Source organism: Phoca vitulina, unplaced genomic scaffold (genome assembly GCF_004348235.1).
Source record: "Phoca vitulina isolate PV1807 unplaced genomic scaffold, GSC_HSeal_1.0 scaffold46, whole genome shotgun sequence".
Lineage (NCBI taxonomy): Eukaryota > Metazoa > Chordata > Mammalia > Carnivora > Phocidae > Phoca > Phoca vitulina.
In genome coordinates, this window is record NW_022589749.1 from 10,288,496 (window position 1) to 10,316,056 (window position 27,561).

Genomic DNA, 27,561 nt, shown 5'->3' on the forward strand with positions numbered 1-27,561 from the left:
TATATATTATATACTATACGGCCTAGTGCCTAGTTCACACCTACGCACACAACAGATATCCAGTAAATAATTTCATTTCTGGAAATTCACACTTGATTCATTCACAAGTATTTATTATATTCCTATTTTCTAACAGGAATGAAAATAGGATTATACTGCAGAGTTGACCACCAAAGATCGGATATGTGAAAATCTTACAGGACGCTATCATTTTACAGTGAAACCATAAGAAGAGGCAGTTTTAAGTTTTAAGCAATAACCACTTTCTCTTTTTGTTCACCACAGACACCACACACTTACCAAAAAATACCAGAGATACTGAAAGCTGAACGTACCTTATTATCAAAATTGAACCTGCTCAGATCTCTAGATTCTGTTGCTCTTCTGTCACCATGTGTAAGCGCTCCCTATCAAGACATAAAATTTCCAATCAAAGCAAAGAAGACAGGTTGTATTCACCATCTTTTACATACAACTACACAACCCAAGAACTTACCAAGCTCTCAAGTCTTTTAGCAACAATAGAAGCAAATCTTTGTTCCCCTGCCAATTCAGAAATCAGAAACACATACTCGGGAGCAGTAACTTGGTTTGATCTATGAGTTCGTCCTGTAAAGACATTAAAAATACTGTGTTCACCAGATACAGAGTATTCTGAGATCTATTCCTAGCATCTTAACACTAAGATGGTATTCAGAAACCCGTAAGAGGAAAAATTAAAGAATGTAACAATTACTGGATGCCTGGGTGGCTCAGTCGGTTACCCGGCTGCCTTTGGCTCAGGTCATGATCCCAGGGTCCTAGGATCGAGTCCCACATCAGGCTCCCTGCTCAGTGGGGAGGCCTGCCCCTCCCTATCCCCCCTCCTCCCCACTCATGCTCGCTCTGTGTCAAATAAATAGGTAAAATCTTAAAAAAATAACAATTACTGTAACTCCCCCAAAGGTACAAAATAAAAAAAACTGACTTGAACAACATCCATATTCAGAACAATTCTCCTCCTTACAAAAGAACAGAAACTGCCACAGAACTGTTCAATGATAAACATATTATTACTTCTGCCCCACTTGGGTTAACCACAATGGTGCTGAAGCACAGCTGCTCTGGATTCTTCAAAAAAAAAAAAAAAAAAATTTTTTTTTTTTTTTTTTTTTTTTAATTTTATTTTAGAGAGAGAATGCACACACGGTCTGGGGAGGGGGAAGACAGGCAGAGGAAAAGAATCTCAACTGGACTCCCTGATGAGCACAGAGGCCGACACAGGGCTCAATCCCATGACCCAGAGATCATGACCTGAGCCAAAATCAAGAGTCGGATGCTAAACTGACTGAGCTGCCCAGGAGCCCCAAAAATTGTTCTTTTAAATTATCAGGTCACAGGGACATGAACATGTAAGGCAAGGGAAGAGCAATATGCCCTCAGTAAAGCCACCGAGGACATGAGGTGGCAGGTGCTCTGACAAAGACCACATACATCCTGAAGATCGATAACAAAGATACTCCCGAGGAACCCTGTTCTGAGATATAATGCCAGAAACCCCAAGAAATCCAACAAAGATCTTTTACATTTCTTAAAACAGGTAAGAAATGTATTCATGTATTCTATAGTTTTATATGTAATACACAAACAGCTCCAAAATCTACGTCATGTTTTAAGATATCTGACATTAAATATAGGTTTTGATGTGTACACATTTCCCCAATGACTCCTAGCTATCTATTAAGTGAAATTCAATGTAGGAACTTACCAAATTGCTGAATTGCTCTATCAGCACTCCAGGGTAATTCCAAAGTCATATGAACTCTTCGCCTTTGATTTTTAGCTCTCCGATCTGCTTGTAATGAAATACCCGAGCTGGCAGCTTCTGAGATAATAGCAATATTCTGTATCAAATATAAGGGGGAAAATGATCACCTCCGCACAAAGACAAGTAGGCAAGTACCCTAAATAAAGTTCTTAAGAGTACTAGTGGCCCACCAATACCTATTCTCCCCTTCTTCCTAAATTATAGCCCCCCCCCCCCAAGTTTAGGCAGGTACATGGCTGCTAAGAATCAAGACTACATTTCTCACTTTCCCCTGCAGCTAATTGTGGGCATACTCCAGTAGGGTGTAGATGGTATGAACATTTAAGAAATGTCCTTAAAAGTCAAGGACGTGTCCTTCTCTTCTTTCCTCTTCTCTGCTACATGAAATATAGAGGTATAATGACTGAATCTGAAATAGGTAACTTGAAAATGGAGCCTCACACGTTAAAGGAATAAGACAGAAGTAGCATTATCTTCAAAGAGCCATAACAGCACTGGTTTACCTACTCAAACTTGTACATGGAAGAAATTATCTTCTACCTCCTTTAAGTCAATACGATTTTTAATTTCCTGTCACTTAACAGCTAAAACTAATTCCAACTAATACAATTGTAATGCACCCGGGCATAAATTCATGAAACAAAGTATGTAACACAACTGATAATACCTCTACTTACAATCTTTAAAATATATAACATGAGGGGCACCTGGGTGGCTCAGTCAGTTAAGCATCCAAACTCTTGATTTTGACTCAGGTCATGATCTCTGGGTCATGAGAGCAAGCCCAGTGTTGGGCTCCATGCTCAGTGGGAAGTCTGCTGGAGATTCTCTCTCCCCCTCCCTCCTCCCCAGTTCTCACGCACGCACTCTCATTCTCTAAAGTAAATAAATAAATCTTAAAAAAAATATGTAACACAAGCTACTAAATATATTTATAAAAGACAACTTTGGGGGCTCCTGGGTGGCTCAGTTGGTTAAGGGTCTGACTACGGCTCAGGTCATGATCTCAGGGTCCCGGGATTGAGCACCAAGCCTGTGCGGAGTCTGTCCTTCTCCCTCTGCCCCTGCCCCCCTGCTCATGCTCGGTCTCTCAAACACAAAAAAATATTTATTTCTTTTTAAAAATATTTTATTTATTTATTTGACAGAGAGAGAGGGAACACAAGCAGGGGGAATGTGAGAGGGAGAAGCATGCTTCCCACTAAGCAGGGAGTCCAATGTGGGCTTGATCCCAGGACCCTGGGATCATGACCTGAGCTGAAGGCAGACACTTAATGACTGAGCCACCCAGGCGCCCCAATAAAAATCTTAAAAAAGAATAAAGACAACTTTGATAGTGGTAACTATCCTTTTTTTAGTTGCAGAAAAACTCACTGAAATATAAAGAAATATGTGGTTAAGTAGAGATTTTATTTTACCGTTTAAACTAAGGAATTAAGTTTAAGTGGTACTCCTATTTTTTAGAAATCTCATCAGCAAACGCTTATGGCAATTCCAAGTAGATGGGGAAGAACTAGCCTGAGAATCTCAAAATTGATGGACATTTACTGAACAGTATACAAAAAGCCTCTGGCAGCAACCAAGGTCTCTACAGTGGTAAGGTATGCAAGCCAATCTACACTTCAGAATGATCATCCTGATGTGACATGTCATAGCAGTAAGAGAAACAGCAAAACCAAAGGACACTAGTAATCTGGGTATGCTTAAATATATTTCTAGAGTCAAAATTAGACTGACACTGGAGAGTAGCATTAGATATGAATCTACTAAGATGTCCTAAGAGAACACAATATTTTAATACTCTGATTAAAAATTTAAAAAGCCTCCAAAGTTATTAAGAGCCACATCTAATTCTGTGCACAATACTTTATTACAATTTGTGAAAAAATGAAAATGTGTAAAATGTTCAGTTATTATAAGCAATTATTACTAAATATTCATTTAAATATACGGATATTGTATTTTCATTGAAAAGCATTCCACAGGGCGCCTGGGTGGCTCAGTCGGTTGAGCGACTGCCTTTGCCTCAGGTCATGATCCTGGAGTCGCAGGATCAAGTCCCACATGGGGATCCCTGCTCAGTGGGGAGTCTGCTTCTCCCTCTGACCCTCCCCCCATCTCGTGTTCTATTTTACTCTCTCAAATAATTAAAATCTTAAAAAAAAAAAAAAAAGGAAAGAAAGAAAAGCATTCCAGAAAAACATACCTTATCTCCATCCATAAATCTTTGTTTTTCCGTGATATTTAGTATTTCCACAGGGACATCAAGTTCAGATCTTGACTCATAAGATATGCTTCCATCATCATTGCTTACAACTCTCCCTTTGCGACCAGTCATCTGCAAAGCCAAACAGAGTCACTTACAGTTAAGGTACCTGATTAAGATGCAAGAAGCACAGGACCCCTGCATTAGAGAAACTTGGTGGGACAGAAGGGGATGGTGAAACCGACATGCACGGTGCAGCTTGCCATGTCAGGGAGAGAACAATGCAACACAGTCTCTGGTTTTTGACAAGTTCCAATTCCAGCAGAGAAAGCAGGTGTGTGGCAATGATCACAGAGGCTGTGTGACATGTACAATAACAGATCAGTGTGTTGAGTAAACACACAGATACTAAGGACAAGAATTCACTGACTCTAGGATGACAGAGAACGAAGGTTCTAAAATCTAAGAGAAAATTAAGACAATTACGTGATGATATCCAAAATATCACTAATTCTAACCAAAAAAAGGGACCAAGACACAGCCCTGATTAAGTCATATTTACCTCAGCAACATTCTCAGGGCCACCAAGTTCATCAATAAGTTCATCCAAGGTATTAGGAGGGAGGTCTTCAGCTAATTTCTCTAGTTTATCAAGTAGGTCTTTCTTCATCTGCTGGGCCCTTTCCACAGCATCCTGACTTGTTATAAGGCTATTGTTACTGTTGGTGTTACTGTTAGCTAGATAAAGTACATTTATTAAAAATCAGTACAAAGTTTAAGTACATTTTAAAAGTACATTTCAACAGACAAAGCAAGCTTCCCCATAGATACCTGGTGCACTGTTAGGAGCAGGCAAAATTACTGGTGTAGATGAAAAACTAGGTCGTTTTGATCCAAGACCTGATGCTAATAAGGCACTTTGAATAGAATCTGGATCTATACTTTTCTTTTTTTTTTTATCTTTGCTTTTTTTGTGATCTTTTCTGATTAACCAGGGATCTGAAAGTTAAGGAAAGATATGTGTCAAATCATTTGTAAAAGCAGCAGAATCTTCAAAGGAAACAACCCTTGAATTTTTTGTATTAACTGGTAACTTATAAATCATCACCAACTTTAGTGGTCCAGTATATCCAATACACTATAAGGTACAATTCCATAGTATGAGGTTAAAAATCACTGCACAAGTGACTGGGTGGCTGGGTGACTGAGTCGGCTGAGTGTCTGACTCTTGGTTTCGGCTCAGGTCATGATATCAGGGTGGTGAGATCGAGCCCCATGTCGGGCTCCACACCCAGCGCAGAGTCTGCTTGTCTCTCTCCCTCTGCTCCTCCCCCTACTCTCTCTCTCTCTCACTCTCTGGATAAATAAAAATCTAATAATAATAATAATAAATCACTGCACAAAATTGAGGCCACTATCTCACACAAATGAGCTAAACTACCAAAAGACAGACAAGCTCGGGGAGAAGTTCTCCACTAAGCAAAGATTAGATTCTGTGCAATGATTTGTACTGCACTGGGGAAAAAACAGGTTTTATTTATTTATTTTTAAAGATTTTATTTATTTGACACAAAGAGAGAGAGCACAAGCAGGAGGAGTGGCAAGTGGAGAGGGAGGGAGAAGCAGGCCCCCCCCCATGGAGCAGGGAGCCCGATGTGGAGCTTGATCCCAGGACCCTGAGATCATGACCTGAGCCAAAGGCAGACGCTTAACTGACTTGAGCCACCCAGGTGCCCGAAGAAACAGGTTTTAATACAATATCCCATTTCAAACACACAGAAATAACTATCCTTTCATTATCATTTAATATACTGACAAACTTACCATCTTCATCATCCTCACTAGACTCATCTCTGAATGGGTTGAAATCGTCGTCATCTCCGGAACTCATGTTTTTAGAGCTCTCATAGTCACTTTCTTCATGATCAGACGCGTCAGATTCACTTCCACTGTCATCGGAACTGCTACCAGTAAGGCCACCTACTTTTCGTGCTTTTTTGGCTTCTCGAGTTATTTCTTCACCTACCCTCAGACCCAAAACAAGACAGTCAGTCCAAACACACTCTTCTAAAGATCTAGAAAACTACATTTAGTTCAAGAGTTCTTTAAGTGAGAAATATACAGGAAAAACATTTTAAGTGTATAAATTTCACAAGTGTTAACCTTTTAGATTTCCATAAGAAATCAGGTTATGTTCAATTATTAAGAAGAAATTAGACACTTAAATACAAATTCAAGACTGCCTTTAAGTGCACATTTTAAAATAAATTCAGGACACAGAATCTCCAGCATTTTCACAGTTCAGTTGTGAACAGGTTGAGAGCAGAGGCCTAATAATTACAGGTTTATAGAATATTTAAAAAATAAAATACTTTAAAAAGTAATATATGGAATATTTATACAAATCTATAAAACTGTATTTGTAAAAAGTCAAACAAGGTGCTGATTTGAATTATTTTATTGAGTATTCAGGGAAGACATCTGGAAGGTGCCTGAGTGGCTCAGTCGGTAAAGTGTTCAACTCTTGGTTTTGGCTCAGGTCATGATCTCAGGGTGGTGATATTGAGCCCTGAGTTGGGCTCCTCGCTGGGTATGGAGCCAGCTTAAGATTCTCTCTCTCCCTCTGCCTCTGCCCCTCCCTACCACTCATGGGTACATGCTCTCTCCCCCTCTCTAAAAAAAGAGGAAAAAAAAAAAAAGGAAAGCAAGAAGACAAAGACATCTGGAACAAACCACTGAAAGTTTACCTATTAACGAGACAAATGGTAAAAAGAACATAATTTAGGAAAGAGAAACATGACGACGTAACCATTTTTTAAGATGTCACTGATTCTAAAACACAGCATTACTTTTTTTGCCACAATAAAAAAATACTGTCAATTATAATAACCAATCCACTTTCAAGCATATTAAAAATGTAAAAAACTATCCTTCTTAAAACAGATGGAATAAGGTTAAAGTGTCAGCCACTGTGTTTAGAACACACCTAGCATCACAGTTGTTCCCATAGAAGTTATTGCCATCTTGAAGAAAGCCTGTGAAGTTAACTTCTGAAAGCTGCACAGCTTACTAAGCATCTAAACACAAATCCAAGTTGGCTATGATAAAACATCTAATAAGCACTGGGTGTATCCCGAAGAATTAAATAATAACGAATGCCTCTTTAAAAAAGACTATAAAAACACCGTACGTATATATGCATATGCAGCTTGGGCAACAGCAAGGCCCAGATTTTCCTTTCCATATACTGCCCACTAGTTGTGTAAACCTGGGGAGATTCCTTAAGCTTTTAATCTTTCTGTGCCTTTGTGTCCTCTGTCTAGAAAACAAAAAATAAGACCTATTTTCATATGGATCTCTTATGGGTTAAACGAGATAATAGAAGGCCAGTGCTTAACATAGTGCCTAGCACCAACCTGTCACTTGTGCATTTAAAACTACGCAAGCGACAGTGAGAATATGCAACCACATGCCAATTTAAAAGGCAGGCAAGCTCAATCCCAAAATATAGCTGCTTCAAAATGCTCAAATTTTTACTATTTTCAACATCATTTAAAGAAAAGAACCCACCTTTCCGCTTCTTTACTTTATTTTCTTTACAAGGACTATCTCTTGGTGAACTATTGTTACTTGGAGCTGTCAAATCAATTCCTAGCAAACTATAAAGTTTTTTCCGGTCTGGAGCAGGGAAGTGTTTTTCAATAAGTGACTGCAACACTCCTCTATTTATACAAGAGAAAAAGTGACAATTAGTGGTTCAGTCTGCAAAACAATTATATATAAAATCTTACTAAATATATTCTTATGTGGTGCCTGGGTAGTGCAGTCGGTTGAGCATCTAACTCCCGGTTTTGGCTCAAGTCATGATCTCATGGGTTGTGGGATCGAGCCCCCTGCCAGGCTCCATGCTCAGCAGGGAGTCTGCTTGAGGTTCTCTCCCTCTGCCCCTCTCCCCGTGTGTGCTCGCACACTCTCTCTCTCAAATAAATAAAATTTAAAAATATATTCTTTAAAACATATTTCTTAAAAATAAATATACCGTTTAATACTACAAAATACTGATAATCCAGCTGAAATAAATTTAATATTCTATAAGCAAAGGCTGTTGAATTGAAATATAGTTCAAGCCCAGCCAAATATGTGACGTTTACATTTTCTAGCAGTTACATTAAAAAGTGAAAGAAAACTGGAGAAACTTTTTTTTAAAAAAAACATTTTATTTGGGGCGGCTGGGTGGCTCAATCGTTAAGCGTCTGCCTTCGGCTCAGGTCATGATCCCAGGACCCTGGGATCGAGCCCCACATCAGGTTCCCTGCTCAGCAGGAAGCCTGCTTCTCCCTCTCTTACTCCCCCTGCTTGTGTTCCCTCTCTCACTGTGTCTCTCTCTGTCAAATAAATAAATCTTAAAAAAAAAAAAAAAATTTTATTTATTTGACAGAGAGCCCGACACAGGGCTTGATCTCAGGACCCTGGGATCACAACCTGAGCTGAAGGCAGACGCTTCACCGACTGAGCCACCCACGTGCCCCGAACGTTTTTTTAATGATGTATTTCAGGATATAGACTAGTATCATATATCAGTGTATCACTTCAATATGCAATCAGTGAGATGTAAAACATTACTTTTTTTAAGTCTTGTATTTTATATTCACAGCACATCTCAATGTTGGACTAGCCACTGATAGGCGCATGTGACTAGTTCCTATCATTTTAAACAATGCAGTAATAGGCACACAAGTATAGAAAAAGACAGATTAGTAGATGCATGTTTTGCTTTTAGAAGCAGTTCTGAATTATATCCATCTTAAAAGGAGCCACCTGAATATATCTCTGAACACAAGAGATACTATAGTGGGGCAAAGATTATTTTGCTAATTTTACTATTAGAGTTAAAATTGGCAGGGTAGGCAAATAAACTGAAAACAATGCCTATATCTTCTTTTTAAAATTCTCATGATTGTCTACAATTTTTATACTACAGATAACTAAACTCAGGGGCAAACTATACGTATTGCTCCTCTGGATAATGGTAATTTCAAACACACAAGGCTCAAACTGAAACTGAAACTAATGCAAGCTCTCACAGATTTCCAAGATCTACAAGACAAAAATCACACCTTTCCATTAGTCCAAATACTGGGCACAATATGGTCAAAATGCTTAACAATCGAGTACTTCTATGTTACTGTTTTCCAATGGATATATTGTGATGAACATGCACAGAATGCAAAAACTAAGATCAGAAATGAATCAAAACTTTTGCCTCCAGGAAATACCAACACTTAAACTAATCTAAATAAAAACTCAAAACCAAAAACATTACTTGGCAGTTGAAACGAAATCATTTAATTCTCCTCCACCCTCTTCCAAGGCTTCTAACGTTCTAGCTTCTCCTGTTGATTGCAGACCAATTACAACACACTGGAGAGAAAAATAAAATTATAAATAAAACTATGCATGTGGTTTCTTAGGACCTATTTTAAATATTTAGCTTAAAAAAAAAAAGATTTCAAACAAGAATGACCCATTTTTTTTTTTTTTTAAGATTTTATTTATTTGACAGAGAGAGACACAGCAAGAGAGGCAACACAAGCAGGGGGAGTGGGAAAGGGAGAAGCAGGCTTCCTGCCGAGCAGGGAGCCCGATGCGGGGCTCGATCCCAGGGCCCCATGATCATGACCTGAGCCGAAGGCAGACGCTTAATGACAGAGCCACCCAGGCACCCCAAGAATGACTCATTATTGCACATGTGTGCTCATTTATTTATTCTACATATATCTGAGGCATGTTATGTGTAAAAAAACCTAGCTAGGAAATAGGATTACAGCAGTGGACATCAATTGAAGTCCCTGCCTCATTTCTTTGTACTTTAAATAGATATATATATATATTGCTAGAAAGAAAAAAACCGTATGGCAATCTATACCCACACATCAGCACTAGTTGCATCTATGGATGGCCAAATTACAGCGATTTACTTCTTTATATATTTTTTGAGCTACCTAAATTCTACATAAATAGGCACTGCTTTTATTTAAAAAAAAAAAAAAACAGATTTTAGGGGCGCCTGAGTGGCTCAGCTGTTAAGCGTCTGCCTTCAGCTCAGGTCATGGTCCCAGGGTCCTGGGGTCAAGCCCCACATTGGGCTCCCTGCTCAGCAGGGGGCCTGCTTCTTCCTCCCCCACTCCCCCGGCTTCTGTTCCCTCTCTCGCTGTATCTCTGTCAAATAAATAAATAAATAAAAATCTTAAGGGGCGCCTGGGTGGCTCAGTCGTTAAGCGTCTGCCTTCGGCTCAGGTCATGATCCCGGGGTCCTGGGATCGAGCCCCGCGTCGGGCTCCCTGCTCCTCGGGGAGCCTGCTTCTCCCTCTCCCACTCCCCCTGCTTGTGTTCCCTCTCTGGCTGTCTTTCTGTCAAATAAATAAAAAAATCTTTAAAAAAAAAAAAAAAAAAAATCTTAAAAACAAAACAAAACAAAAAAACCCCATAGATTTTAAAGTCTTACTATGTTAATACTTTAACTCTCTCTCAGAAAGAACAGGCTTTACAAGTAGAAAGCCTGAACACCCAAAAGACTAGGAAATATAACCAAAGAATAAATCTCTCAATGTGTCCAACTTACTTTTCCATTCTTGATTTCTTCTCGAGCTAGTTGCACAACCCTTTTAACTTTGGACGCTATGCACAAGTATTTGAAAAATCTCTGATGCGCAGACCAGAACTGACCCCACATGGATTTCTTCATGCGTTGCTCAGCATCAATCAGATCTGCGGCTTGCTGAAATCTCTCTCTGGCAATGACCCACTGAAGATGCATAATCAACATTTTAGACATTTCACCTATGAGTGTGAATTACTTAAAAATGACTGATTCAAGCAAAATAATGGTAGGTGCAAGACTACTTAACATTAATTTAACTACTTAACATTAATTTAATGAACCATATTCAGTAACTTTGGAATCTCTAAACAAATGTTTTTCAGGACACTCATACAGAGTTGCCTCTAAATTCTTATTAGCTACTAGAGTCATTTCAGGGAATAGTTACATTGTAGTTTTTAAAATTATGCAACTTAAATAAATGGCTTTTTTTAAAAAGTTTAAGTGATTTTTACACCCAACATGGGGCTCGAAATCACAACTCCAAGGATCAAGAGTCACATGCCCTCCTGACTCAGCCAGCCACGCACCCCATTACAAATGGCTTTTTTTTTTAAAGGGTTTTACTTACTTATTTTACAGAGAGAGACACAGCGACAGAGGGAACACAAGCAGGAGGAGTGGGAGAGGGAGAAGAAGGCTTCCTGCCGAGCAGGGAGCTCAATGTGGGGTTCGATCCCAGGACCCTGGGATCATGACCTGAGCCGAAGGCAGACGCTTAATGACTGAGCCACCCAGGTGCCCCACAAATGGTTTTTTAAAATAAATTACTTTGGGGAGCCTGGGTGGCTCAGTCATTAAGCCAGTTTGCCTTCGGCTCAGGTCATGATCCCAGAGTCCTGGAATCAAGCCCCACATCGTGCTTCTCCCTCTCCCTCTGCCCCTCCCCCACTGCTTGTGTTCCCTCTCTTGCTGTCAAATAAATAAAAAAATCTTTGAAAAAATAAAATAAATTACTTTAACAAAGAGAAAGCTTAGAAAATTAGGAAAATAAGAATCTAGTGCCTTATCTGTTGTGTTACAGCAAAATATACTCTTGTGGGCTGAGACATTAAAAATACTAGGAATTAAGAAAAAACTTCTCACCAGCTTGACTGCTTTGTTATACATTTTCACATAGCTCTGAGAAAGAAGAACTTCCTCAATTTTGAAGGTCACTCCAGTAAAGCTCAGCTGTCGAGCAATGTACATTCCTCTAAGCTTCATATCCATAGCAACTATTTCCATGGCACCAACACCTCTGAATAAAATTAAAACACACAGTAACTATCATTAAATATAGTAGGGCTTTAATATAAGCGGGAAAGGTTTTAGTGGTAACACCTCTTTTAGACTGCAACCGAGAACAAATAGTGTATACTGTAAATTGCTTTACCTCCGTTCTACTGCTTGGATAAAATCACTGAATTCTCTAAATGGAGTTCCCTCACCCCATATTCCAAGACGGTTCATATAGGCCATGTTTCGTGGTTCAGAAGCACCTGAAAAATCCCAAAACAAAAAATTTTATAGTTGAAAAAATAACCTACACATACCTTTCAAATAAAATAACAACTCACCAGTGGCACTAGCATAAACAACTCTGGCCTTTGGCAATTTGTTCTGAAGCTCTAGAACTGCTAAGCCTGTCTTGGTTGGCTTTGAAGAACCAACAGGACATAAGTTTTTTGCTTTATGACATTCATCAAACACTATCTGTAGAGAATGAATTAAGGAACATAACATAGTAGCAAATATCTCTAATCTTTAAGGAAAATTTAATGTTTATTTCAAGGCCTTGGGAAACATCCCAAATTTCTGGGGTGGTAGAGTGGGCTAAATTCAAGACAATCAGGAGGGGAGAGATGCCGCTGATAATAAGCCCCTGAGCATTAACTTTTTAAAATAACACCAACACGCCCATCATCTGGCTTTGTCAAACCTTAACATTTTACCATATTTGCCTCCAACTGTTTTCTTTTTAAGATTACAAACATAAATGAAGCCCTCTATGTGCCTCTCCTTGACATCACCCCTCCCTCTCAAGTCTGAGAGGCAACCACTAATTTTGGTATTTATATTGACTGGATATTTAATTCTTAATTAGAATGGAAGAATGAATCCACTGTGGCAAGAAATGTCCACCACACAGATAATTTTGGCAAATTCTCTAAGTAGAAGTACAACTGGTGACTAACTTAATCACCATTTGAAAAACATTCCTCATGCATGACAGTAAAAGGTCTGCCATGAGCAAATAGGTTTGGAAATCACTAAGTCCAAAGTTTTTTTCCCCTTAGTCTTCTCAGGTGCTTTACTATGTAACATGCAGTATGAATCCCCAAAAGTGGAATACAGTATGCATCACTTCCCACACCTATTAACATTTTCCTAAACCAGGAGCTTAAATATTGGCCTCTTATTATGACAGCTAGAAAACAGACTCCCCCTTGGACACTAGGAAGTCATTAAAGCTCTTATCCCAGCAATTTCAGTTAATCTCAGGATGTAGTTTTAAATGTTTATTCTTACATTCACTTTTGTGTCATTAAAAAATACAAAAACAAAATAAAGAAATAAAGAAAAATTAAAAACATTTGTTGTAAAGGATACCACTCCATCGAAGTCATCACCGCACCAATGCAGAAGTTGTTTTAATCTAGTTTTATATTTACCGCCAGACTGACTTTCACCAATAAGGGAAGAATAGGTAGCAAAAATAACACCCTTTTTCACGCTCCCATTATGTTTGGAAGAAATTTTTCCATATTTAAACTAAAAAAGAAAAAAGAAGAATTTAACATACACGCTTTTCTCTCTGAAAAATCTATCCCACCCAAACTTCTATAGCAGGAAATTGGTGGGTCCATCATGGGTTTTTAGGGAAGTCAAAAGAGCCCCTAAGACCACACACAGAACTTCTACATATGTATACACACACACACACACGCATGCACGCACCTATGTTTATATATATGCACACAACTTCATGATACAATGATCTAGTTTTCATCAAAGTCTCAAAAAACTTTTTTTAAAAAGATTTTGTTCATTTTATTTGAGAAAGAGAGAGTGTGTGCGTGCTTGAGCAGGGGGAAGGGCAGAGGGAGAGGCAGAAGCAGACTCCCCCCTGAGCAGGGAGCTCGATGACAGGCTTGAACCCAGAATCCTGGGATCATGACCTGAGCCGAAGGCAGATGCTCAACCGATTGAGCCACCCATGTGCCCCTCAAAAAATTTCTATCAACAAAAAAAAGATTATAAACCAAACCCCCCTCCAAGAAAAAAAAGTCACAATATTCACACTACAAAAATATTTATTGTGCACTTCCTGTATGTCAAGTCACTATAATTAAGTTCTAAGGCATATATAAAGAATTATGATTAATAGTTAATATACCCTTCTTCAATTAAACGGACAAAGAAATCAAAAATATTTCTAGATGCCAGTTACATGTTTTTAGTTTTGAGCTGTGAGGAATCATTCAAGACATAGTACTTTACCTACCAAACCACAGTCATACCCACCCAAAAAAGCCAATGATGAGCAGGGCAACACTGAACCAACCTAGGGCTCACACAGAAAGTAGATTTATATTTACTTATTTTCAAAAGGCTAAGAGAGAAGTACCTGCAGGAAGTAAGTCTGCCTATTGTACTACTCCAGCTCTTGGTACATAAGAGGTCAGTAAAAATTTGCCAAATGAACATTAAGATTCCTATCAAACTATGCTTTAGATATTGAGACACATTTTCTTCCACGTGACAGAACTGTTTTAACATGAACAAAGGTACAGATGTAAAACTCCAGTGGATATACAAATATCCAAATCAGTCTCCAAGCCTCAACAACTCCCTATGTGCTGTGACTACCTATCCACACAGCTTTACTACACACTACATCCTTATACTCAGTTATGAGTTTCAGCCATATAAGATTACCTCAGAAACAAAGACAAAAAGAACACCAAAACTGAGAACTCCGTAACAACAGAGACAAGGTCTATTTTGTTTGCCACTATACAACTGTACCTGGCATAGTACTGGACGCACAGTAACCCACAAACCAACAAGAATGGCTAGCACTCACTAATGCTTTCTGTAAAATAATTCACTTAATCCTCACAACAACTCTACAAAGTAGAAACTATTATTCCCATCTCACTGATGAGTCAATATTTACTGAATGACTAACCAAATAGAAAACTTTCATACCTTGTTTAATGAATGAACCAAAATGTTTTTTGCTCCAATATCCCTCAAATCTCTTTCAGCATCATACTTTAAATCATTTGAAACACTGAACCTGCCACATAAAAAAGAAAAAAAAAACACAAATTAAATGCAAATTCCGTCAATCTAGCAGTATTGAGGATAAATAAAAACAGGACTTGACACTTAAAAAAAAAATACACCTACTCATTAAAACCCATCTCACATGCTGGAATAACTATTCACAAAATAAAGCTTCCACAGTCTTTGGCACTTACCATAATGCTCTTTTTCTACTCAGCAAGTAATTTTCATAGATAATTCCCGCTATCGTCCTTCCTTTTCCCACACCAGCACCATCACCTATTAAGAAGCCAGCACGATCTCCATTAGGTAGGAATGTTTCATGTTGCTGAAAAAGAGAAAGCTGATAATCAATCTACTCCTTTAGATACTGTGGTGATCAGTCTTTACAACACTGTTGTAGGAATATATTAATGTGATCTATATGTATACAAATGGCACACAGTTTGGCTCAATATGGATACTTTCTTTATATTTACTATGTATTCTTTCTGGCTACACTCACATGCACCAGGTAACTGATGTTACTGAAGTTAACAAATTGGTGAGCATTCTTCTGTGTCTCTTTCAATGCCTGCATAGACAAATACAAACTTTTCATCACACATAAATATGGAGGATGGTTACCTGTTCGGCCATTACTTATTTTACAGAACTGGAGTACAAAAGAAGTCCTCTCAAGAAACTGGCATAACTAATTCATGGTTTTGAAAGCCAGTACAACACCCATACAATAATACCACAGTTCATTCAAACAGCCACTAGGGTATGGGATTTTAGATCCTTTCTAGCATTCAGCAAGCAGGGTTAAAAGAGCTAAAACAAATAGTCATCCATCCATCCATCTCCTTAATATATATATTCTTAATCTAATAGTTCTAGCGGATAGACTCCCAATAATGGAATTGTTAGGTCAAAGGATATATATATCTTTTATTTCAAGTAAGCTCTACGATCAATGTGGGGCTAGAACTCATGACCCCAGGATCAAAAGTCATGCTCTATTGACTGAGCCAGCCAGGCACAATAGGCTATATGTATTTTCAACAAATTTATTTATGTATTTATATATGTATGTATGTATGTATGTATGTATTTAGATTATTAAAAAGTACACCACTGAGGAAGCACATGCATGAGAGAGCTGGGTGCGGGGATAGGAGAGAGAGAATCTTAAGTAGGCCCCACACCCAGCACGGAGTCCGATGCAAGGATTGATCTCACGACCCTGAGATCATGACCCGAGTGGATCAAAGAGTCTGACACTTAACCAACTGAGCCACCCAGGCACCCCACATTTTTAATACATATCCCCAGTGAATTCCAAAGAGGTTATAACATTTTTCATTTCCAGTAGAAATGAACCCCCTGCATCCATGCTACCCCTTTAATTTTTTAACACACGAGGGGCACCTGGGTGGCTCAGTAGGTTGGGCGTCCAACTCTTGATTTCAGCTCAGGTCATGATCTCGGGGTCATGGGATCAGGCCCTGCATTGGGCTCCACGCTCAGCACAGAGTCTGCTTATCCCTCTCCCTCTGCTCCTCCCCCTGGCTCACGCACGCTCTCTCTCTAAAAAAAAAAATAAATAATTTTCTAACACATGAAACTTTTATAAAAATCACAAGCACAAGTTTTTCATTCAAGAAAAATTCCTTTGTGTTAAAGCAACTATACTATATACACTAGGATTAAAAGATAAATACATTGTATGTAGTTACAAAATATTGCTTACCTGGGCTGCATAAGTAATTGCCTCAAGTTGTAATGCTGATAACCAGCCATTATCAATGGTTTCTTCAGAAATGGATGTTTTGTACCAAACATCAGGAGGAGTAACACTGGATAAAGAACTAGTTTCCACTACAGCATCTGGATGACGTAGGCCAATTTTTACTAAATGAAATTTTAAAATACTTCATTTTAGTTTTCTAGGTAATAATGCTCCCAGTTTTATTATATAATATTGCCATATTTTTGCTATCACAGAGCAAATAAAAATAAATAAGTAACTATACACTCCAGGATACTAAAAAGGCACTGACAGGTGGTAAATTATTATTTAAATTTGATAAAAGGACCTATTTATCAAATACTTATGGTTTAAATAGAGACCTGCTGATTAAAAAAAATCTAGAAAAATACCAACTTAGTTCATATCACCAGGTTCTCCAGTAGCAACAAAACATAATCCTAAATTTGGCAATCTATTTGAGGGACGCCTGGGTGCTCAGTTGGTTAAGCAGCTGCCCTCGGCTCAGGTCATGATCCCAGGGTCCTGAAATTGAGTCCCGCATCGGGCTCCTTGCTCAGGGGGGAGCCTGCTTCTCCCTCTGCCTGCCGCTCACCCTGCTTGTGCGCTCTCTCTCTGACAAATAAATAAAATAGAATCTTAAAAAAAAATCTATTTAAATGCATAAATTAATTAATATTTACAGCTTTGCTGAGCATCTGGTCTATTACTAAACAATGCCATTGTAGCAATGTAAAAGCAGCCATAGCCAATAAATAAATAAACTCATGGGCATGGTTATTTTCCAGTAAAACTTAAAAAGGCAATGGTCCAAATTTAGTTTGCTGACCTTAGTTTAAAGGGCCACAGATAAACTTTCAATTCTTTTATGAAAACTATTATGGGAGTGAGGGAAACCACCCATTTCAGATAACCACAACCTAAGATTCATCTTTCAAATGTTTATCGTATGTATATATTATTTTTAAGTAGGCTCCATGTCCAACGTGGGGCTTGAACTCATGACCCTGAGATCAAGAGTCGCATACTCAACCAACTGAGCCAGCCAGGCACCCCCAAAGTTAATTTTAAATGACCAGAAATTATGGGATCCTGAAGTCGATACATAGTTGGTAAACAGAAATTTTGAGTTTAAGTAGTATTAGTGGCTTTTTATAGAAACTCGGAGTACATAAAGGATTCTAGCCATGTATTTTTTTCACCTTATCACCCTCATATAATGAAAAAGTGAACATTTTTACATGAAAGCTAAAAACTATTAATTTTCAATTTGACATAGTGGCCACTAAAAAAATAAATCATGGTTGTTATGGAAAAAGGCAGAAGTGTTAATGTACACCTAAATAGCACATTTTATTTTTAAGATTCCCATGTTTTTATGCTTTGTATAAAGTATAGAAAGCTAAGATAGATTTATATCTCTGCAATTTACTATGATTTTATAATCACTGCTAATATGAGCAAAATTAACTTGAAACAAAATAAAACCCAAGCTTTTTTATTCTTAAAGGACTTCAACCCAAAACAGTTCTAAGTCTGCATAGGGAAAATAACCCACAGTCAAATTTTCATGTAGATATTTTAAAACATATTATAGTTCAAAACCTATTACAAAGCTCTTCTCAAATTCTGAGGTACCCAATACCGACAGATCCTAATAGATAATAACGTGTATGGGAAAGTTACTTAAATTCGAGAAGAACCCGGAAGTCTTTCATTATTTTGACAGATCCCAATGACATACATTTTATCGGCATATACTCTGCATAGGTTTCTGCATGACCCATTTCTTCTTCATCTTCTTCCTCTGGTTCATCTTCCTCTTTCACAACAGGGACCTTCTGTAACACAGAGGGAACATAATCAGAGACTGGAGGCCTAAGTAACACACAGAAAAACTCTTCTGTAGGAATACTAAACAGTCTTCAATCTTGGAAACATGACATACCACTTCTATATTCCCTAAAATCTGGGTCACACTTTGCATCTTCCGTGTTTCTCCAATGAGTACAGATAATCCATGACCTAACTCTCATCCCTAACATACCACTGGGTCACTACAGGGCTCCACCATCCTTCTAACCACCATTATCTCAAACTACTTTCCCCTTCAATATTGCCTACCACCTTCCCTGATGCCCAGAACTCTTTTTAACCTCAGTCTTCAATCTTCATTTCAGTTCCAGGAACAGAAAGACCAAAACATTTGGGGACAAAAGGTAGATGAGCCCCAGCAGCTCATCCTACAACCTCAATGGCAGAAACTCTGTTGAAGTTACACATCCCACCCTCATTTCAGTGCACCTTCAATTCAGCTGTCTTCTTTCCATCGGACACTGAAACCAAAACCCCAGAAAACTCTGGATTTAAAGGTTCTTCTGAAGGACAGATAATCTATTTCAGACATCTATGTCTCCAAACAACAACAATCATATGTAAGATAGCCAAGCACTTACTCTCCAAACCCTGGCACACCCAAAAATGCAATGGGAAGCTCTTAGTAACTACACCAGGAAAACAGGAATGAAGCCAGACTGTCTCAGGCAACTTGAGTGAATGGTCACCAGTCACATGTTCCTTTGTTTCTTCACAGAATCTTAAAGGGGTAGGGTAGGGAGGAATAGGGGAATAGAAAGACCCTGAACTAGCCTCCTCTCACTACAAGTAAAACCATCAGCAAAGCTCTTTATTAATGTGCTTGTTCAAGAAAAATACAGAGAAAAAGCTGTGAAACCCAGTATATGTAGAAAAGACGACGAAAAAGAAAGAGAAACCAGTCAGGACCTATAAGCAATGCCAAGGACAACAAAGCCTTAAAAGGTAATGGCAGACTTTTTGATTTTTTTTCTTTAGAGTATGATAGCTCACTAAAAGTGGGAGATATAGATAAACATCCAATCAACATCAATCCATGGAATCCTCAGGAAAAAATCCAAAACAGATCTGAATGCTCTTAGAAAGTTTGCCAAAATGAAACTCTATTTCAGAAACTAGACAAAGTGGGGATGGCCAAAGAAACAGATGTAAATCCCCATTCTGCTGTTATTTGTGTGGCCTTAAACAAATCACTTAAATTCTGAGTCCTCCCCATCCCCACCTTCACCCCTTTCCCCACCTATCAAATAATGCATACTAAATGACCAGCCTTCCTTCTCTAGCTTATCTTCCCATATCTGAATTAAAAAAAAAAAAAATTACCAAGAGTATAACTGAAAGATAAGTTGGTGATACTGTCTGGTCACAGGGACCAGACAGGTAAACTCATAAGCCAGTAAAATGGCAACTGAGGGTCACCAAGCTTAGGGTCAAGGAGATATAATCATGAGGGAGAGTGGGGAAAGACTGTGGTACCTGGAGAAGGCCTGCCCAACACACAAAACAGGTGTTCACTACTCCACTTCAGGAGTATTTTACTAGGTGGGGAATGTGGACCCAGGGTTGTCAGGTACTCCTATTTTTCAGGATAACCTGGAGATCAGGATCTTTATGTGGTATCAACAAAGTGAAAAATTTTCAAAATATTGTGGAGACCAAACATAACACATCTGTCAACTGGCTTTGGTGCATAGTCTACCAGTTTGTAATCTCTGCTAGATGTTTCTTTTCTTTTTTTCTTTTTCTTTAAAGTAAGGTCTATTCCCAACATGGGGCCCGAACTTAAGACTTCAAGATCAAGAGTCACATGCTCCACCGACATGCTCTCCGCCAGCCAGATGCCCCTGTTAAATGTTTCTTAACTCTAAGGACAACATAGAACTTTTGGCGTATTATGGGCAAAAGTGGGCTGGACTGGGAATCTGAGCACTATGTACATTTCTTAAAGAAAAATGCAATCTTACTTTCTAAAAATCAACTTCCACGTAAGTTGCTGGCACACAACCATTAAATAAACTGGGTCCTGCCAGCATTCATTCTCCTGGTCCCTGTTCAAAACCTCAGGCACAGATTGCTGTCTTTCCAATTCCATATTCCATCCCCAAGTCCTAAAAATCCTTTGGTATTGTTATATGCAGTCATCTCCTATTATCCTTTTTTTACTTTCCCCTAACCCTTTTCCAATCCTCTTTACAATCCCTCAAGTTTAGTCTCTTAACACCTCCCTTCTGGAGTACTTAACCAACCTTCCAACTTGCCTCTCTTCCCCACCACACTCACCCTGAATCACTAACAGGATCCTCCACTTCCAGGGGCCCCCATTGGTGCTGCACCAAGTCCAAAGTCACTGTTTTTTTTAAGATCTATTTATTCATTTGAGAGAGAGTGCACGTACGTATGCAAGCGGGAAGGGTGGGGGAGCAGAGGGAAAGAATCTCAAGCAGACTCCCCACCGAGCACAGAGCCCAGATCTCACAACCCTGAGATCATGACCTAAGCAGAAACCAAGAGTCGGACACCTAACCAACTGAGCCACCCAGGTGCCCAAAGTCTTTGGAACTCAACTCAGGACCCTCCACAGTGCCAAAATCAACCATTCCAACTTCCAACTTCCTCCTGGCTTACCACCATCTAAACATATAGCCACCACCTCCTCTGTGCCTATCAATGCTTTAGCTCCCTTCCTAAAATGCCCTCCTACAGTCTCTCCAAACTCAACACCTAATCTGCATTATACTTGCTCCACAAAATGAAGTCTTCCCAGGCCATCTGAGTCCAGGGAGATTTCCTCTTCCTCCAATTTCACAATCCTAACTGTGAGTATCTCAATGTACTTTTTGCTGTACTTTATACTACTTAAACCACGTGCTTGTCAAATTGTGTGATTATGGAAAGGGGAGCCATGTAGTCTACCTCTTGTACAAACCCACCACACACATGCAGTATTATACACAGCACAGTTATGAAATAAATGTAGAGTTCATTAACCCAAGGCATTTCCAAAATTTAAGGAAAAAAAATTACTTATAACTAGAACATTATATGATCTGACAGCTCATAACTAGCTATATATTTAGGTTCAATCCCCAAAGGGACAGTTATCAAATACTGTAGTTAACTCCACATTATCTTTGTCTCTGATCAGAAAAGATTCACAATAAAAGGATGTCAGTACTGCGTGTAATACTAAACCCTATCAAATATGCAAGCTATAATAACCTTGTTTAGTATGTCCGTTTATGTTAGATATTTAATGCTTATTCATTAGTTCATATAGTTGAGTAGCCCCCCTTCACCCAAAAATAAGTTTTCTGTGGGTCGTTTTAGAGCACTTTTAGCCAAGTATATTTCTACACCACGTAATACAGATGCAGCTTTTGAAACTCACCATGGTTGGAGAAAAACTCCTCATTTTCATGTCGTTTATCCATATTCTTGCTACTTCTTTATTAGAAGATTCTTTCTTTACTGTACCATTGCTTACATCAGCTGAGGGGAAGAGTTATTAGATTTTAGAACAAAATCTCAATTTCTTTTCAGTAAAAGTTTTACTAAAAAATTTTTTACATTCAGGTTTAAAAAAAATGTTAAATCTAAGGAGTCAGTAAGTTTACTGAATTCACAAACCAAAGAATACCAACCTATTTGTCACTAACTTAAAGCAAGCATAAGAATGAAAACATTCAAAGCTATGTGTTATCACGGAGCTAAGATTTAACCTTAGAAAACAAGTAACTTAAACAGAAATGTGTGTACAGGAAACCTGAGACCTAGTTATGAAAAGGACATCTTAACCAGAAGTGTTTGATAGCTTATTTTAATACACATACCAACAGCCAGCATTACTTTGGGACACTTCACTTGGTTCATCAAAAACAAACAAACCAGAATGGTGTTATTACCAAGACAGAATCAATCTCATCTGAGTTGGTGATACTTATTTTCGAGGCAAATAATTATTTCTTGGAAGGAAAAAAATTTGGGGAACTCTATTTTCCTCCTCTCCTTAGAATAAAGATCCAAACAATAAATCTTTTCTTCTTCTATACCAGTGGTTTACAAACTCTATTCAGATACAGCAAGAGAATCCCTCAATCCAAGTATCAGGCCAAGTAGAACTGCTTGACTGAGTAGCCTAGAGCCCCTGTAATCAGCCCGCATCCCTGAAGCACTCTTCAGGTACTTGGGATTTCTGAGATCAGTGTGAAAATCACACCAGAATAACTGATTAACATCTTATCTATTCTACCAAAAGACAGGAAGTGTATGGGAGACTGTCACTTGGGAATCCAAAATGACAACTGAAGTGTTAACAAAACAAAGAGAATGGAACAGAGATAACAAATTTATATGTTTAATGTAACTGTGGGACAGCAAGTGAACAGTTTGCAGAGTACAGAACTGGACCTTACGTGAGAGCTCAGAACCCAAACGGAGAGCCAAAGGGCTCAAGGCTCCAGAAGGGGCAACACCCACAGATAAGTGAGAAGGGAATGTGCAAAACCTTGCTCTTTGCAGTTTCAAACTTTTTTTTTTTTTTTTTTAAAGATTTTACTTATTTATTTGAGAGAGAGAGAATGAGAGAGAGAGAACACATGAGAGGGGATAGGGTCAGAGGGCGAAGCAGACTCCCTGCCGAGCAGGGAGCCCAATGCGGGACTCGATCCAGGGACTCCAGGATCATGACCTGAGCCGAAGGCAGTCGCTTAACCAACTGAGCCACCCAGGCGCCCTGCAGTTTCATACTTTTAATGTTCTTCCCTTCCAGTAAAAAGATGACCCTCTGCTACAACACAAAAGTATGCTTATCTTTGGCATTCACTTACATGTTTCATTTTCAGCCCTGGTCTAGTCTGATAGTTTCTCAGGCTTCCACACAAGGATGGCCTTGACTTGTAGTCTTTTGTCTTTTTAAAATTACTCCACTGGATGTGGGAGATGTTACTGTACTAAGCATTACTCGATTAGCTCGAAACCTATCCTGTTTTGTTTTACTTTCTAAACCTCCCTCATAATAGCACAGTCTTCTTTAAATTATGAGAACATGTGCTGATTTGAGGAGTGGAATACTCAGGAAGCCACTCACATAAAAGCAGCAGGATTTCTCCTCAAACTCAAAGACTTTAATGACAGCTGCTTCCACTAACTGCTGATCATCCATGTCTCCCAGGAGTCATTCCAGATGCTGCCCTGCACCCCAGCTAGGTCAGGGCCATGCCTGCTCTCCATGGTGGAGCAGAGTAAAAATGAGCCCTAAGACAGTTAAAATGACTTCTTAATGGGCACGTAGTTACCAGGTTGCAATTAGTTCAGGACAATGACCTTGAGAGTAAACTATAGCCATAAGGACACAATGGTATGGACTCAAACAAAAGATTAGATTATCTGATATTTTTAATTACATCTGTCATTAAAGACAAAGTTAGTTCTATATCACCCTACAAACTCTTCTTGGCCACTGTTTTAGAATGTTCCAGCCCTCTACTTCACAAACACAAGCACAATTTCCAAGCAGTCCATTCTGCCACAAAATTATATACTAGTCTATATCAGGTACTAAAACTTCTCTCCCAATATTAGAAAAATAAGGCAGCTTTTGGAAAAGGAACTGTTTAATACTTATCAGTTCATTCCAAACCCTAATAAAATGCTATTTATGTACTAGTATAAATCCTCAGGAACCTCCAAGCCCAAAGAAATTTACAAAAAAAAAAAAAAGCACCCATTCCTACACTAAAACTATAAAATAGTGGTCAGCTCAGAATATAACTGAGGTCAGTTATCACTTCCAACTGTGCCACCCTGGTACTGTTACATAACAGGTACTCAAATACACTTCAGCTGAATGTAGAAGGGAAAGGAAGAATATCCCTCTTAAGAGTTCACGTTTTTCAGTTTTTAAAACTGTACTACTAAAATTTGATGTAGTCAAGATTTTAAAATACATCTAATAATTCTATTTTTTTTTTAAGATTTTATTTATTTGACAGAGAGAGACACAGCGAGAGAGGCAACACAAGCAGGGGGAGTGGGAGAGGGAGAAGCAGGCCTCCCGCGGAGCAAGGAGCCCGATGCGGGGCTCAATCCCAGGACCCTGGGATCATGACCTGTAACGACTGAGCCACCCAGGCGCCCCTAATAATTCTATTTTATCCTTAAAAATTACCTTACTAATCATGAAGCTTCCTCTGAACACTGCACTTAAAACTATAACCTCTTTCTGCCCCACACCTCATTTTGTTTCTCTCCACAGTGCTTATTCCTTTCAGACACACTATATAACTTCTTTATTTTGTTTATTGTCTCTCTCCACTAGAATGCAAGCTCCATGACAGCAGAAATCTCAATTTTCTTCCCAGCCACAGCCTCAAAATCCCAGAACAGTGCATAGTAGGCACATAGCAGGCACTCAATAAATATTTGTTGAATAAATGAACAATAACATTCTAAAGAAAAACTAACAATAAAATCTATATTCATTATCCATAAATAAACTCTTTAAAAAATGTAATCAAACCACTGTTGAACTTTTCCCCTTTAAACCCTATCCTTAAAAAAATAAATAAATAAAAATAAATAAATAAACCCTATCCTTAGGGGTGCCTGGGTGGCTCAGTCGTTAAGCGTCTGCCTTCGGCTCAGGTCATGGTTCCAGGGTCCTGGGATCGAGCCCTACATCAGGCTCCCCGCTTGGCGGGAAGCCTGCTTCTCCCTCTCCCACTCCCCCTGCTTGTGTTCCCTCTCTCGCTCTCTGTCAAATACATAAATAAAATCTTAAAAAAATTAAATAAATAAACCCTATCCTTAAAGGATTAGCTCGTGGTGATGGTTGAACAACTCTTGTGAATATACTAAAATCCACTGAACTGTGTACTTTAAAAGGATGAATTTCATGGTATATACAATGTATCTCAATAAAGCTGTTTTTTAAAAAAGGATTATATGGGTGCTCATTCTTTAAAAAAAAAATATATATAGTATGGGGCGCCTGGATGGCTCAGTTGGTTAAGTGTCTGACTTTGGCTTAGGTAGTGATCTCGGGGTCCTGGGAGCAAGCCCCCCCCCAATGCTCTCTAATAGATAGATAAAACCTTTTTTCAAAAAATGAATTATTTTACAATAAAAACGTATGTATCTTACTTTGTTTTAAAAAAATTTTTATTTATTTGAGAGAGTGCGTGTGAGCAGGGGGAGGGGCAAAGAGAGAGGGAGAGGGACAAGCCGACTCTGCACTGAGGCAGATGCCAGGCTCAATCCCAGGACCCTGAGATCATGACCTAAGCCAAAATCAAGAGTCAGATGCTCAACCAAGGCACCCCAAAAATGTATGTATTTTTTTTTTTTTTTAAAGATTTTATTTATTTATTTGAGAGAGAGAGTGAGAGAGAGAAAGAGCACAAGAGGGGGGAGTGGGAGAGGGAGAAGCAGACTCCCTGCTGAGCAGGGAGCCCGATGCGGGACTCGATCCCGGGACTCCAGGATCATGACCTGAGCCGAAGGCAGTTGCTTAACCAACTGAGCCACCCAGGCGCCCAAATGTATGTATTTTAAAAGAGAATTTACTAAATACACAACTACTCACAAGCAATAAAGCCAATGACAGGCAAAATAATAAAACTGTAAAAGTCAGAGTTAAAGCGTAAAGTATCAGTTTAAAGCTAGTTACCTCACGCATGGTCCACGGACCACCAGCAATAGCACCTCTGAAAAGCTTGTTAGAAATGCAGGATCTTGGGCCCTACCCCAGACCTACCAAATCTGATTCTGTTTTTTAACAAGATCTCCAGGTGATTCAGAGGCACTTCTCAAGTTTGAGAAGTACTGATTTAAAGGACTGAGAAAATGTTAACCAGTTATTCCCAATATATAAAACTGAGATCTCATGGTGTTAACTAATGTAGCCACCTGGTAATTCCACACTTCATTTCAAGGTAAATGCTACAAGGGCTTCTAAATTTCTCCTTCCTTTGAATTGTATAAATACAAAGTCATAAAATATGTCCTTCACACCCAGTTCGTTTAAGACCCAAGGAAACCCTTAAAAACACACTGACACATCTTACCAACAGGAGCCAGCTGACACTACTGAAAACAGACAGACTTACTAGCTGCTGTTGCAACTGGCTGAGCAATATTAGCTGGTGGCTTCAGTTTCATGAGTTCATTCAGACTATTGTTTTTCAGCAGATCCTTCAGCTGAACCTGGTCTTTTGAGGGTGCAGAGGTCATGGCATTTCGTACTGCTGGTGCTGAGACTGAAGGGCGTGTGTTTGCAGTAGTCTGGATAAACTTTGTTAAAGTGATGGTCTGCCTATTTGTTGTTACAGGCGGTGTTTTAGTCATTACAATTGTAGATCCCAGGGTTGGAAGCTGATTTATTTGATTCAGCACAAATGTTGTAGTAGATGGAGGCTGCTGCTATAAAAGAAAACCGTTATACATCAGACCACTGAGAAGTACTGAACTCTCTAACGTGGCTTAGATTCACCAGCATGGGAGGCCATTTAAACATCTAAAACTGACTTTAATTCTTACCTAAACACTGGCATTGTTATTTTTAACTGAATATACCTAACTATAAACTACCAAGTTAAAACACACCACTTTGAGGGGAAAAAAGGTACAGTAAGAGTGTGACATATTCTACAATTGTAGGGGGAAGCAAACATAAAATGGGACTATCCTAACTAAGCTGTGATGTGTAATAATGCTATATAATACAAGGACTAGGAACAGAAAGAATTTCTAATCCCAGCACTGCCCCAACTAGGTCGATAACTTTAGGCAGATCACTTCACCCCCAGAGGCCCAGGCTCTCTGGGATCCATTTTCCATTGCTAGCATTCTACGATTCTTGTCCAATGCTTTGTTTGCTATCATACAGACTATACCAATGTTTAGAATTTAAAAGATAAAACCACCAAGCAGAGTTTTAAATATCTATGCTGCATGAATGATCCAGTCAATCCACCAATATCACATAC

General features: G+C 38.8%; 1 protein-coding gene across 3 annotated transcripts in view; it reads right to left on the minus strand.

Annotated features, from left to right (window-relative positions):
• Nucleotides 1–27,561, minus strand: part of SBNO1 (strawberry notch homolog 1) — a 56,733-nt gene that overhangs the window by 18,564 nt on the left and 10,608 nt on the right. Inside the window, exons 4-23 of one of the 3 annotated variants that reach the window (XM_032431312.1) lie at nt 26,683–26,992; nt 21,966–22,066; nt 18,447–18,543; nt 16,685–16,845; nt 15,144–15,277; nt 14,869–14,959; nt 13,267–13,428; nt 12,234–12,369; nt 12,050–12,155; nt 11,761–11,914; nt 10,636–10,818; nt 9,337–9,434; nt 7,584–7,735; nt 5,838–6,035; nt 4,845–5,012; nt 4,576–4,751; nt 4,014–4,145; nt 1,748–1,883; nt 497–609; nt 336–407 (exon numbers count right to left, since the gene is read on the minus strand). In XM_032431312.1, coding sequence (XP_032287203.1) covers nt 336–407; nt 497–609; nt 1,748–1,883; nt 4,014–4,145; nt 4,576–4,751; nt 4,845–5,012; nt 5,838–6,035; nt 7,584–7,735; nt 9,337–9,434; nt 10,636–10,818; nt 11,761–11,914; nt 12,050–12,155; nt 12,234–12,369; nt 13,267–13,428; nt 14,869–14,959; nt 15,144–15,277; nt 16,685–16,845; nt 18,447–18,543; nt 21,966–22,066; nt 26,683–26,992 — 2,880 coding nt within the window. Of the gene's footprint in view, nt 1–335; nt 408–496; nt 610–1,747; nt 1,884–4,013; nt 4,146–4,575; nt 4,752–4,844; nt 5,013–5,837; nt 6,036–7,583; nt 7,736–9,336; nt 9,435–10,635; nt 10,819–11,760; nt 11,915–12,049; nt 12,156–12,233; nt 12,370–13,266; nt 13,429–14,868; nt 14,960–15,143; nt 15,278–16,684; nt 16,846–18,446; nt 18,544–21,965; nt 22,067–26,682; nt 26,996–27,561 lie in introns of all 3 variants that reach the window. The other 2 variants (XM_032431313.1, XM_032431311.1) reach the window with 2 other exon arrangements.